General features: G+C 37.8%; 1 protein-coding gene across 6 annotated transcripts in view; it reads right to left on the minus strand.

The window, feature by feature from the left end:
* Positions 1-2,360: 2,360 nt before the first annotated feature.
* Gmer (GDP-L-fucose synthase-like protein) overlaps positions 2,361-15,602 on the minus strand; it is a 59,927-nt gene continuing 46,685 nt past the window's right edge. For all 6 annotated transcript variants that reach the window (XM_067111233.1, XM_067111232.1, XM_067111235.1 and 3 more), the window contains exon 7: positions 2,361-3,467. In XM_067111233.1, the coding sequence (XP_066967334.1) occupies positions 3,232-3,467 (236 nt within the window). In that variant the 3' untranslated portion in view covers positions 2,361-3,231. The remainder of the gene's footprint in view (positions 3,468-15,602) is intronic.

Here is a 15,602-nt window from a genome sequence, read left to right on the forward strand (position 1 = left end):
ATCCTTCGAGAGTTCTGGAAGGGTCACTACAATATCATGACCTACCTCAAAATTATCGACATGGCCTGGCAGGGTGTTACAAGGAGGACCTTAAACTCTGCATTGAAGAAGCTGGGGCCTGACGTTGTGTCCGAACAGGACTTCGAAGGATTCGAACCTGAAGAGCTAGTGGTGGAGAATATTGAGTCCCTCGGAAAGCCCATGGGCCTGGAAGTGGATGAATAAGACATTGACGACCTCATTGAGGAGTACAATGAGGAACTGACAATGGAGGAATTAAAGGAGCTACAGTAGCAGCAGCATACGGAGGATATGTGGGTTTCTGGGGGAGGCAGAGGATGAGTCAGTGTCGGAGGAGGCTGCTACAAGTAAGATTAAGTGTTGGGAATGTGGGAGAAAATTGTCATGTTTATTGAAAAAAAAACACCCTCAAAAAGTTGCAACAGGTCGTGCATCAGAGCTGTTTGATGACACTTGCCTAGTTCATTTTCAAAAAATTTTGAAAGACAGGAAGAAACAAACCTTGTTGGACAGGTTTTTGGTGAAACGCCCTGCACATGAATGTGAGGAAAGTTTGGCGAAAAAGGCAAAAGTCAGTGAAGAAGATTAAAAATTAAAAACAGTAGCAATTTAAGTTTAGCAATAAAGTATAGCATAGTGTGTAAGTTAAATTTAGCAGTGTAGCATTAAGTGTGTAGCAAGCAAGTTAAGTTAGCAATAGAGCACGGTGTGAAAAAACCTCCTCCGCCAATATCCTGCCTCCCACCACCGCCCTCCGTACCCACTGAGACACTCGCTAGCCCACTCATCTTGCTGCTGCACCTCCGCCAGCATCTTCATATGATCTTGAAGGTAAAGCACACTTGATAAAACCAGTTTTATTTCTTTACATTCACTTTTATTATGGATTATTATTTTTTATGCATTATTTGTTATTTATAAATTACATATTTTTTAAAAACATAACAAAAGAAATTGGTATGTCTGCGGCTGAATGAATTAATAGTATTTCCATTCATTTTAATGGGGAAATTCGATTTGATCTACGAGCTTGGACACAGAAAGAATTAAACTTATATGTCAAATTCTGCAGTAAACAGGCTGATGATTTATACAATTATTGCTATCTGAGGCTGCCAACCTCATAAGTGCTTTTATCCTCAAAAATACTAGTTGGAGTTAACAGATGGATTTTGGAAATGTGTGTTCACCAACTATACTACAAAAACTGAAAGCAATTAATTCTTGCAACTAACTAATAGATTTTGCCATCAGAAATAAGCAGAAGTTTAGTGAGAGTTTTATATAAAAATGCAGGCATGGAAAGAAAGGCGGAGGTGAGAAAGTAAAGACGGTCAATTCTGAACTTCAAGTACAAAGCTTCTTTCCAAGACAATTACGGTAAGTATCATATAGCATGCCATCATCTAGATGTAAATACACTGCATGAAAATGCAGTCCAGCAGGTTTTACATCTGGAAGCTTCCCATATCATCTTCACATGATTATAATCTTTTAGTGAAATATCACCAGTTTGTCAGGTTATTAATGAACTCAGGCTAGGGAAGGATATCTTTCTTTAAAATCTCATATCCTGTTTTATAATCATGAAGATAAAATTGCTTTCCTGTACAGTAGTTAGGGATAATTTCTTACCTTGTTTAGGATATTTAGCTAATACTGTATTCTTAATGTTTGAAAGAGAGCCTCGTTTTCAACGTGATTATATGCAAGACTAGAAAGACTACCTCATATTCATGCCATCTACAAACTTGATGCAGCCTACTGGAGCATGATAATACTTGTTAACATCTTTCTTAAGCACTTGGAATTTAAATTCTGGGAATCTTCCTTTAATATGAGGGATAAGTTGTATGACATATTACAGACTTTAACTCTTAGCAATTAGGTTCATTGACAAGTTTAAAATTATATGACTTAAAGCCCCAGCATAGTTATCATTTTCAGTAAAATTTAAATGTTTCACTTGACATATTTCATTGGTATATTCTTTCCTGCATATATCATAGCATCTTGCATTTTTAAACACTTCTAGGCTCTTACCTGACATGTCTATATCTTAATTAGAAATTCTACTCAAAACATCAACACAACACCCTATTCAGTATGTGTTCAATCATCTTTGCCTCCTGGGATGTTGGTAAAGGTTAATCATGACAGAACAGGGAAAGAAAACCAGAATTGCCTACGGGGAAAAATCTTATCTACTCTTATTTAAAACAGTTACAGATCTACAGTATATATAGGTAATAGGGCTTTGATATACCTGATGATGGCAAGGGTTTTGGAATCTGAATCTGGTATTCTAAGGTGGAAAATATATTAATAAAATCTTTACATAAGGAAAATAACTTTATTAAAAACTCCCATACAAGTACAGTATACATAATCCTCCAAATTGCACATAACCCAAAATAGCATACTGGACAATGAAAATTTATGTTGTCTTTACTCAAGAAACTTCAAATTTTCATTCCAAGATGCATTCTGCTTTCTGGACTAAGCAAATTTGTTTAGATATAGAAAGAGGTACACATAGTTAACACTGTAGTTGCAGCAAGTTAATAATTCTATTAGTGAAAACATATACAGTGCAGGTGAAATCTGCAAATTATGACCTGGGTAATGCTGCATCAAATCCATTCCTTCAAAATGCTAGTAAACATTAGACTTGGTCACTGTCAAGAACTTCATTTAGGTAACTGTTAACATGATAAATACAAATATATATATAACATTTTTCCCTATACAGACCTTCATATACACTGATCAATTGCTTTTGAGAAACTGCTTTATACAAAATACTGAGGGGTCAACTACTTCATGTGAGTGAAGTGCAATACAAAAGAATATCTTATATAAAATTAAAAAGAATAAATATTTGAGACCAAACACTCGTCCACTGTATCTTAGGCTTTTCAACAATATATAAAACTGCTACAGCTATAAGATATACTGAAACATCTCATCTAAAGCAATAACATGAAAACTATAAAACACTCATTTTCATTTTCATAAAAAAAAAAAAAAAAATTGCCACCAATCTTTATATCTGTAGAATCTAGCATTTATCAAATAAAGTGTACCACTTAAATCTAAATCAGTGACAATACATCAACCACTCTCAATACCTTAGTTTTTATATCTACTGGTATTAAGTAAAGAACACAAGTACTTCAGAAACCAAAACTCACCCAAGAAATGCCTTAATTATTTCCTTGCTGTGTCGTAGTTTGCAACAAACCAATCAACAGATTCTTTAATGCCTTTACGAATATCAGTAAACTGAAAATCGGGTAAATACTTTCTTAATTTAGCATTGCTAGCCGTCTTCTTGAATTGCCCATCAGCTCTTGAAGTATCAAATATAACTTCTCCCTTAAAGTTGTATGCCTCAACTACCATTTCAGCTGCCTCCTTTATAGAAACCTCGTCTTCCTCACCAACTATCAGTGACAAAAGAAAAAAATTATTTATAAGGTTGAAATGGTACATACAACATTCTTACCTAAAATTGTATTGTTAATAAAGAAATAAAACATGAGATAACAAGAGCAACAAAACTGCAAACCAGATAAGTATAAAAAAGAAATAAATATAAAAATAATCAAGGCAAGATAAAGAAATAAAAAAAAAAAAGTTGAAAATAGTTAGGTTGTCTTTCTTAAAATCATGAACATCACCATCTCTAACACAGACAGGATGACTGCCTCATAGCAGTAAAAGGTATAAAAACCTCTGATTCGGGCAGTGTGACACTGTGGCATCCCAACAGAATATGGATGCTGAAACTCAGCAAAATGAATAGCAATACTACACACATTTTCCAAAGGCACAGATGCTAATCAAAGATTAGCACTAAACACTGTTTTACATTACCACCATTCCGAAGACTTAATCTAAGGATGCTGCACAAATACAAACCAGAGTGAGGCATTCCAGCAATGATAAAACATTATACTTGAAGCACATGGCATTAATACTACCACCACATATTACAGTAATCAGAGGTCTTTTAATTAATATCAAGTTTTCTTGTTGCATCACCTGCTGCATTTCTCAAGTGCTCCACAAAAAACAGATACTGAAGGCAACAACAAATACTGTCAAATATTCAAATTATATACCATGTTACCAGTCCACACTGAATCATGAAGTCGAGGTATAGCATGACATCAGCTCATCAATCTGAGTATGATAATTACTGACCATCTTTTTTGCACTAGGAAAAAGCAAATAACAGCACAAACCTTACCAATTATATTATATTGAATTGTTGCAATTTTTATACCATCAAAGTACTGTATTATTATGAGAGTCATTTTCTTTTGTTGCAATGCCAATAAAGGACCATTTTCTGTTGCAATGCCAATAAAGAAAAAAAGTAGACTCAGCAATGTTCCCTTATGTTTGTGATTTATATACAAAGTACTGTATACATTAATTTTGTAAATATCAGCATAAGTTCCGAAAACTAAACTTAAAGTATTATTGAAGTTCTATTTATTTTTAATTTCACTTAAAAGCTTGTTTCATCCTCAAGGAGTTACCCCCCGTGGTGTGCAGCACTCCATCAAAGAAAAATTTTTTTTAGCCTGGTCTTGTAGCTGGGTTTTGTGTTGTAAGGAAAGCACTATGACACGTGATAGAGTACAATGGACTCAAAGGTAAGAGGGCATTTTCCCTTATCTTCAGCAGAGCTGAACCCAGTTTTTCCTATGTCAAAAATTGCAAGAAGTGACTTTTGCTCAGGCACGTCTGCCATCTAGTTTATGACCAGGGCAGGCAAAGGACCAGCTCCATTTCCTTCTAGTTTAAACTGTGTACATGACGTTTCAGTGCTCCTCACAAAATCGCTTTGATTTCAAATTTTTTCATCAGCAAGAATCATGGAAACATCTAAACTTGAAAGTTAAGTGCTTATTTTTAAGCTCCAGTTAAAAATTGTTAGTTTAAACTGTGGAACAAATGTTTTAGTGTATGGAAGCCGGCAACCGGACCTTGTTTTCCGAGCACATGGTCAGTGCTCTCTCACGATCTCTGTTATTTGTGAAAGCCCTCCAAAATTTGAATTTTTGATCATTCTATTTAGAAGTTTTAACTAATGAAATGCTCCACAATTTATTATCAATTTAGATAATCCTTTTAGATAACAATGTCTACAATAGCGTAGGCAGTAGCCTACATGAGATGGTAGCCTAACAAATTCAGTGTCAGTAATTTACCTACAGTAGATGTTGTCTGTAGCTTATAACCTAGGATTATTATCCTAAAGATGATTTAATTAACCTGGATTAGGTAGTAACCCAAATTAAGGTAAGTAAGAACCTTTTAAGACATATTCTTTTATGGTCCTAGGCAGCAGCCTAGTTTACACCAAGGACCCTAGAATTTGATAAACAGGCTACAAAAATTTTCCCTTCATATAGCCTGTATACTTAAGCATGATCTAAAATAATCCAGGACTAGGCAGTATCTTATACTGTATTAGGTTAAGCAAAAAACTTTTACAAAACATCCCATTATTGGGCTAAATCATTTTCCTAGACCATGTAATCTAGGACTAGATGAAAATAGTACCCTGTGCCAGATGAGTCTATGTACTAGGGCAATGTGTTTTACATAACCATACCCTTAATTGTGAATTAAATAATCCGGATTAGGCAGTATCCTAGATTAGAGTAAGTGATAGCTTGGCTATAAGATTATACATTATTGGGTTATTATTTTATATAGTAGACCAAATAACCTTGGATTGGATACAAACAACAACCTGGGTTAGACAAAAATAGTAGCTTAATGACAAGTTTACTTATTAGTAAGTTGCTGGTTTTATATAGCCTATACATTTAAGTATGATCTATAAAAATCTGGATTAGGTAATACCCTGTACTAGGCTGAAAAAGAATAAATAAGCCTAGGAGTACATATAAACAGTATTCTAGGATACATAACACTGCTAAGGTCTTATGAAGCCTATACCCTTACAGGTGATATAAACCTAAAACAGGCAACAGCATAACCAGATTAAGTAGAAATTGTTATTGTTGTTATTATTATTATTATTCACGAAGGTGTATACGAAACCTATGAACCTGGGCATAACCAGATTAAGTAGGAATTGTTATTGTTATTATTATTATTCACGAAGGTGTATACGAAACCTATGAACCTGGGCATGTGTCTAAATGGAGAGAGTGAGTGCCCCGAGAGATATAAGCAATCTGCCATCAGCGCCTTCGTCAGAAGAGCTCTCTCGCACTGCTCCTCCTGGACTGACACCCATGGAGAGCTGGAACGTGCTGCCCAGATCCTCATCGATAATGGACACACAAATCGGGAGGTGAACAAGTGCATCAGAGGAGCCGAGAACAGATGGTACCATCAGGAAACTCGCCCTGACACCTCTGATGACATCAAACTTTTTTACCAAGGAAAATTCCATAAAGGATATAAAGACGACGAACGCGCCCTCAGGACTATCATTGAAGGTAACATCAGCCCATCTGATCCCGATACGAAAATAAACTCATCATATTCTACAGGAATAAGAAAACCAGCTGCCTGGTGATGAGAAATAACCCAGCACCCCCCTCAAGCAGGATCCCTTGAAGAAAACCAACGTAGTCTACCAATACAAATGCCTCGTCCAAGAATGCCTCGGCTCTTACATCGGTAGGACTACCATGCGCTTCTCCAAGAGAATCTCCTGTCATGCCCAGGAGGGTGCCATATTTAATCATGCCAGGACTGCTTATAACCTGAGAATAAAAAGGAATGACATTATCCCCAACATCGAGATAATAGATCAAGAGAATGACCATCTACGTCTCTTGGAAGCCCTACACATCGGGAGAGAGAAGCCGAGTCTCAATACTACACAGGAGACCTTCCTCCTCCCAACATCGGCGCGAAGGGCGGCACCTACTGGCACCCCGGATGAGCGAACCAATCAGGAACGTCCATCTGTGGGCAGCAACCCCCCAAACAATATATTCATTAACGTGCACTCCAGCGCACGCATGCAAGAGTGCATATACAACCATCACTGCGCAAGAGGAGACTTCGCCCAAAGAAAATCGCCTCGGGCAGCCAATGAAAAATCGACCTGATCTGAGACCCCCTGTATATATCACCACGAGCGCTGTGTCTCCAGACTCATCCCAACGTCCAGAAGATGACCATCAAGCTGGTCGAAACTGTCGACAGAAAAAACACTGAAAATACCAGACAGACATCAGAAAAAGAAAAAAGAAGAAAAACCATCGAAAATATCACCAGGAAACTCTACGGATTTACATCCCAGGTTTCAATAACCTGCTGTAATGCTTTAAAATAATTTCTCCTGTAAGAAATATGCTTTTCATCCATTGAAATATGAACATTGGACAATTACTGACTAATACTGATGTGCAGGAAAAGCAAATTACAGGTATTAGAAGAATTGAGAAAACTCGGTATAAAATCAATGTGGCCATTTTATTCAAGAAAACTTGCCTCAAAGAGGGTCTTCTTTCGTATGATTGTTATTACAGGTTGTCCATCACTAATCCGGCATCATTGGGACCTGGAGGGTGCCGGATTAGCAATTTATTAGACTAGAATACACGAAACCCAGTAGCTAAGCACCTCATCTTAGAATTAAAATATCCCATAAATCAGTACAAGTTGGTTAATAAAGAAAAGACACTTATCAAATACAGGTAGTGCTCGAGTTATGATAATTGACTTCGATATTTCGAGTTTCACGATGGGGTTAGCAATTAATATCGATCTGAAAGTATTTTTAGGAAATATTTTTAGATTTCACATCTGGCTTTGTGCGAGGCAGCGAGAGAGACCAACACAATAGACCAACTTCTTTTCCTCCATCTCTTTATTCCATCTGCTAGTTAAAAAGTAAAAGAAATGATAAAAGTATTGTTAGTAACGTTACACTCTTGCGTAAATGCGTACAACCATAAACAACCAAATGGGAAACTGTTGTTTTGCTAATAATCGTATCGGATAACAACTGTTTTGCTTGTATTTCAGCATTTCAACCATCGTACGGTCAAACAGTTACCGTAGTTATGTTACAAATGATGTTAAGTACTGTACAATAGGACATATATTTTTTTCACTATACCCTTATTCGCTTTGGAGAAAAGATCGGCAAGGAAATATACAGCTACAGAACTTTAAGCTGCAAGTTGTAGCTGAAGCTGAGAAAACAATGTTCAAGCTGCTAATAACTATAAATTATCATACATCGGCAACATGGATGAAACTCGACCGTAAATAAAATTGGAGAGAACGTATTTTAATCAAAACTACTGGGCATGAAAGAATACAAATTACTGCTGTGTTCACGGCGATAAAAGATAAATACGTAAAGCTCATATTATGATGAAATCAAGAGAAAACAGTGAACGGAATCTTGATTTTTTTTTTACACAAAAACATGCCCCTAAAACGGCCAGCCGTGATTCCCGCGAACGTTATATATTAACGATAAAAATAGCTAAATTAATTTCACAACGAGACTTATTTAAGTTGTATTTCGACTTAAAAACACTTCGTATAAGAAAAATATCCTTGTCTGAAATAAATAAAGTATCTATATTCATTAACGCTAAGTAGAAGCAAGAAAAGTGCTCTGAACTTAGTTAAATGCGGCGAAATAAACACTGCGATATCGATTCCCAAAACAAAACACTGGTCGCAATTTATAATACAAAAGCAATATGAGAATATAAGTAATTGGATACAATGTAGTAAAGCATAACTTTTTAAAAGATCACATGAAAAAGATGCACATTCGTTATGTTGATGTTTGTATAATACTGTTAATATATGTGAATAGAGTTCAGTATATGGTAGGCTTGTAGGCTAGGCTACCAGTTTGTTGATGCAGCACACTGCGCCACCAAATCGAAGCGGCTGGCGAGCGAGTCAGCGTAAACATCAGAAATTACTCTAGCCGAAATTTGTGCCGGATTAGTGATGGACAACCTGTATTATTATCTAATCTTATTAATATTTGAAAGTTAGTACTTATTATTAGGTAAAAAGTTTATTTATCATACAAAACAAATAAACATACATGCAGTCCCTGGTTATTGGAGGGGTTCCGTTCCCGACAGCGTGACGATAACCGAAAATCGCCGCTAACCGAAAATCAGCGATAGTAGCACCGATCCCTGGTTATCAGCGCTGATATCCGGTTATGATCGGCGCCGCCATAACCAGGGATCAGCGCCAATAACTGTGGATCGGCGCTGATAACCAGGAATCACTGTCGAAAATCCGGTTATCATCGACGCTAGACAAGCGCTGTAAAACCAGATCACCGGGGACTGCCTGTATATATGTACCATAAAAATTCTCTCATCTCTGTAAAAGAGTGCGAGAGAGAGAGAGAGATTATTACTTTTATTATTTAATGTTATTTAATTTACACATAAAAGATTGAAAACATAATTTACATAAAAAAATTAAACATAAACACTTTTGCAGGGTTTCTCAGTATTCGCAAATTTTCGCGTGTCTGTGAAAAACTTGTGTATGACAATTTGTTCAGTTCCAATGAAAAGTTTGTGTCTGTGAATTCGCGCAACTCAAATCACGCAAGTTCAGGGTATTTCTGTATATAATGGACATATTGCATGATTCCGAACAGGAAATTAGAGAAATCAAGTCGGTGAAGTTCACTCCAAAGTGTAAAAGTATTGCATCCTGCAACTGAAAAGGGAAAGTGGAAACAAACTGACCAAATAAGGTCCAAGGTTAGAATTCCAACTGGAGCCAACAAAACGGCCAGTTCGGAATACAAAGCTTCAGGTCAAAACATAACAAGAGCTCCAGCATTCTCCCCTGATGATACTGATAATCCTTGGCGAGATGCTTCAATGTGTACTTTCTCTCATGACGGTAAGTATCTAATTAATGAGAGAAAAACCATGACCCAAGTTGTACATGTGGAGTTTAGAGACAGGGCAGCATTCTCTAATACAGAATGGCCTCTGATACCACCTTTGCAAGACATGGAGAAACCTCAAAAGGAAACAGTTCTCTTATGTGGGAATACAGCATTAAAAGCTATAGACGACGCCCTTTACCAGGTCAACAGTAGGTGGATCTATACTCCCATTATGAATAAAACTCAACTTGCTCACCAAGTGCCCCCAGCCTTCTGTAGTAACTAGAAAATGGGAGGCAATGGCAGAACTAAAACCATTTGCCACAGTCCTCCTGGTTTCGAAAAATTCCACCAAGGAATGGGCAACACTTCAATTCCCTTTTGAAAGGAAAAAGCTCCCCTTGGATGTTGCTACTCAGCAATTTGGGACCCATATGAGAAGAATATCAGATGAGACAGCTTCGTCAGAATTCCATGCTAGGACTCTTTTCCTTAGTATCTTAACCTCTTCCACCTTGCTAGAAGCTTTCACCAAAAGGCTTCCAGAAAATTCCAGGGCACTTTTTGCTGTTGTGGCTAAAAGTCTTATGAGAACTATATGGGAAGCACTCTATGGCATTTTAGACTGGCGCTTGAAAGCGCAAATGGAAACATTGGAAGGCTCCTACACTGTTTGAGGATTCTGTTGTAACTCAAGTCAATGAGCAAGCATGCCAACAAAATTGTAGTGTACGCTCTTCTGGGAAAAGGAGAATTCAGGAAACAAAAACACAAAATTTCCCTTTACCCAATTCAAAAAAGACTCGCTTTGATGAAAAAACATAAAAGTATGCAGTCACCTCCAAAACCCCCTTCAAAAGGACAGCAACAGCCACATCAGCAAGGACATCCTTTTCACAAGGTCTAAAAACAGTCTTACAAAGGAAAAGGAAAACCAATGCCTGGAATGCCTATCAAGGGAAATGGTAGAGGAAGAGGAGGGATATCAAAAGGAATTGTTTAGTCGGGGGTCGGCTTCAAAGACACCACAGGGAACGGAAGTCTTCTCCTTAGGGACACAGCATTGTTCTCAACGGGCTGGGGTGGAAATGGTCTCATCCCCTCCCCTGCCTTTACAGGGCTTCTTTCAAGAACCAAACTCCTCTCTGGAAGATTACAAGCAAAAGGCTCTGTTGAAAGGTGCCATAGAGATACATGCGTATATTCGCCACCAAGCAGTTCTCTTCAGTGTTCCCAAAAAGGATTCCTCCGAAGGAAGAGTGATCCTCAACCTATCAACTTTGAACAAGTACATTGTTTGCCAAAAGTTTCAGATGACTACCATTGCCCAAGTACATTCAGTCATTCCAAAAAGGACTTGGACAGTTTCTATAGATCTGAAAGACACATACTGGCACTACTATCGCTCCCTTTCGCCCCTTCCTAGGGTTCCGGATAGGGAAAGGTACATACAGGTTCAAAGTCATGCCTTTTGGGATAAACATTGCCCCAAGAATTTTTACAAAATTAGCAACAGTAGTAGTCCAGGAACTCAGGAAAGAAGGAATACTGTACAACTAACAGCTTACTTAGACGACTGGTTAAACTGGGGGTCCACAAGAAAAGAGTGCTTGAAAACCTAAGAGCAGTGGTCAACAGACTCCAGTCAAACGGTTTTATAATAAATTGGAAAAAGTCCCACCTCATGCCCAGCAGACGCTTTCAGTGGCCGGGACTGTGTTGGGATACTCTTCAGGGCCTGTTGTCTCTCCCCCATCAAAACTCCGAGCAGAATAAGGAAAAACCTCAAAAGGTTCCTAGCACAGCCAAGAGTTTCCAGACGGCAATTAAAACGCATGATGCATCTGCTGCAGTTTGCATCTGTAATAGATCCAATACTCAGATTGCAACTGAAAAACATGAACAAACTTTGGCTATCGCATGCAAGAAAAAAGATGCGAGACCGATCTCACCAAAAGAATCCGAAAGTTGGGGAGATACTTCAGCCTTGGACACGGAAGGAATCTCTGGAGAAACAGGTCACCCTGACTCCTCCATCTGTAAGAGTGACAATACACACAGACACCTCGCTGACAGGTTGGGGAGGACATTGGGAGGATCATCAGGTGGCAGGGAGGTGGTCAGCTACTCTGAGGAAGTCATATCAACTTCCTGGAACTGATGGCTGTCTTTTTCTCTCTCAAAAAACTCAAACCTCCAGAAGAGATACATATTCTGTTGGTTCTAGACAACACAGCTGCAATGTCCTTCATCAACAGATCGGGATAACGTTCACCTCCTCTCAACATTGTAATGCTAGCCATCCTTCGGATGGCACAAGTAAAGAAGTAGCACCTGTCTGCAATTCACCTCACAGGGTCTCTAAATTTAATAGCACTCTCTATCAAGGAAAACGACAGCCTCAACAGAGTGGATGTTGGACAACCACTCTTTCAAACGATAGCCAACATGCTTCCACAACCGCAAGTGGACCTGTTCACAACATACGAGAATCACAAACTCCAAGTATGTGTCTCCGAACTTGGACAATCAAGCAATGGCAAGAGATACCTTCCTACAAGACTGGAACAAGTAGAGGACAATATATCTTTCTCCTCCATTGTCCCAGATTCCGAAGGTTTTGAGCAAACTCCTAACCTTCAAAGGAACAGCTTACTTAATAGCCCAAACTGGCCAAACAGGCATTGGTTTCTATCACTTCAACAATCGACGAAAAGATCAATTCCACTATCATACACTGTTCTATCCCAGAAAGTAGGAGGGAAAATCTTTTATGCATTATCCTTTCTGAGCCAAGACCTCCACATATGGATTTTTTGAACATTACCTACCCTGAAAACTACTCGCCCAACATTGCTAGGTACCTAGTGCAAAAATTATGGACATCATCTATCTGCAATACCAGTCTGTATGTAAGGTATGGTTAGATTATATCCATACTGAGAGCCCAGTTGAGATTTCTATAGAAACACTTTTAAATTTTCTGATATACCTCATTGAAGAGAAAAACGTCTTGTGGTTACAACAATCATGGCATACAAGGCAGCATTAAAGGAACCCTTGCTTTATGGATTCAGTATTGACTCCAGCATAGTTGTTACTTATCTTCTGCGGTCTTTTGCTCTACAAAGACCCACTCCCAAAAGACTTTCAATCACTTGGTCCCTGAACAAGGTACTTAGACTTCTATCTACCCCTCAATTCAGCAGACCCAATACAACCACAACTCACATGCTACAAAAGGTGATCTTCCTGATTGCATTAGCATCAGGAGCCCGTATTAGTGAACTGGGCTCTCTGAGACGGGAACGATACATTGCACAAACTGCTGATAATCAATTATTATTGTCCCTTGGCCCATTCTTATAGGAAAACTCAATTTAGGAGACAAAACATTATGCCCAGTTCAGGCACTTGAGGTTTACCTAGAGGTCACGACAAACATCCCAGAAGGTCCAATTTTCCTACACCCTAGCATGAATAAACCACTCTCTCTACAAGGGCTAAGAATAATTTTAGTGCCCCTCATTAAAGAGACAAACCCACATTCCTTTCCAAGGTCACATGATATTAGGAAAGTAAGTATACATCGTTGGCCTTCATCAGAAATGTCTCTTTCGAAGAAGTCTCCGAAAGCACAAGGTGGGCATCAGAGACAGTGTTCTTAAAATATCACTGCCATGAGCTCAAATGAATTCATCTACACTGCATATCAGTAGGTGGTATGGTTAGTCCTGACCCCATAGGCTCTACAGCAGAAAACCAGGGGTCTTCCTAACAGGTGAGTATGCTGACTATTGCTGGGGAAATTGCAACAAGACTGCAACCACACCCAGCATACTTAGGTAAGTCACTACAGAACTTCACCCTAAAAATGCAAGTTCTTGTTTAGCTTCTTGTTTCTTGTTACCAAAACCCAAAAGGTTTTTTAGAACACAGAATGGGGCTTGAAACTTGTGGCTTGACCTCGGACCAGAAATGTTTTTAGTTTTTTCTTCGGGTTTTTGGGATTAAAATTTTGAGACCTGTCAATTTTTTTTATAAAGCTCCTTGAGGATGAAACAAGCAACTACGCTATCAAAAAACAGGTTTTGACATAGAAAAACCTATTTTCGGTAATTGCTGTAGAGTCCTCATAACTCTCCCACTTCCCTGACAAAAAGGCATGGGATTTGGACAAAGGATCATCCTACATTGACCAGCAGAGAGTAATGGAGCTACTCTTTTGCCTGCCACGGTCTAAACAAGATGGCAGACGTGCATGCACAATGGTCACATCCTGCAATTTTTGATGTAGGAAAAAACTGGGTTCAGCTTCACTGAAGATAAGGGAAAATGCCCTCTTATCTTTGAGTAGATTATACTATATCACGTGTCAATGTTTTCATTACGACACAATACCCAGCTACAAGACCAGGCTAAAAAATATTTCTTTGATACTAGCCTAGTCACCCTGGAGTGCTGGCACACCATGGAGGTTAACTCCTTGAGGACTTAACCCTTAAACGCCGAGCCTCTATTTACAAAAACGTCTCCCGTATGCCGGCGGCGTTCGGGAGTTAGCGCCCAAGCGGAAAAAGTTTTTTCAAAAATCACAGCACGCTTAGTTTTTAAGATTAAGAGTTCATTTTGGCTCCTTTTTTTTTGTCATTGCCTGAAGTTTAGTATGCAACCATCAGAAATGAAAAAAATATCTATAAATATATAAATACTGAAATATATGACAGCGCAAAAAAATTTTTCATATATAATTTTATACAAATCGCGCTGTGAGCAAAACGGTTAAAGCTAACGGGTTATTTTTTTTTTCTTTGTATTGTACACTAAATTGCAATGATTTTGGTATATAACAAATTGTAAAATGATCAAAGCAACACTAGGAAAATATTATCACAAAATGATGCATGAATTAAATGACTTTCGGACGTAAAAAATGTTTTTTTTTTTTTTCAAAATTCACCATAAATCGAAATATTGTGCTAGAGACTTCCTGTTTGTTGAAAAATGAAGCTAATTGATTGAATATTACTAGACTGTAAGTGTTTTAGCTTACAATTGCAGTTTTCGACCATTTCGGTCGAGTTAAAGTTGACTGAAAGTCGAATTTTTTCTATTTATCAAGATTTATATGAAAATATTTCAAAACTGATAAAAGCTACAACCATGAGTTATTTTCTGTTGTATTGTACATGAAATTGCGCACATTTTCATATATAAAAGTTTATGTAACGACTAATATAAAACGTGCAAACATTACAACAACGTGATGAAAAGAATTTCTGAGATGTTCGGCAGAGTTACCCTTGCGGACATAAGGAAAATGTTTTTCAAAAATTCACCATAAATCAAAATATTGTGCTAGAGACTTCCAATTTATTGCAAAATGAAGGTAAATGATTGAATATTACTAGAATGTAAGAGTTTTAGCTTACAATTGCGTTTTTCTACCATTTCGGTCGAGTTAAAGTTGACCGAAGGTTGAAATTTTGGCAGTTTATCGTGATTTATGTGAAAATATTTCAAAACTGATAAAAGCTACAACCATGAGCTATTTTCTGTTGTATTCTACATGAAATTGCACATTTTCATATATAAAAGTTTATGTAACGACTAATGTAAAACGATGCAAACATTACGACAACGCGTGTGAAAGAATTTCTGAGATGTTACTCAGAGTTAC

Source organism: Macrobrachium rosenbergii, chromosome 11 (genome assembly GCF_040412425.1).
Source record: "Macrobrachium rosenbergii isolate ZJJX-2024 chromosome 11, ASM4041242v1, whole genome shotgun sequence".
NCBI classification, from domain to species: domain Eukaryota; kingdom Metazoa; phylum Arthropoda; class Malacostraca; order Decapoda; family Palaemonidae; genus Macrobrachium; species Macrobrachium rosenbergii.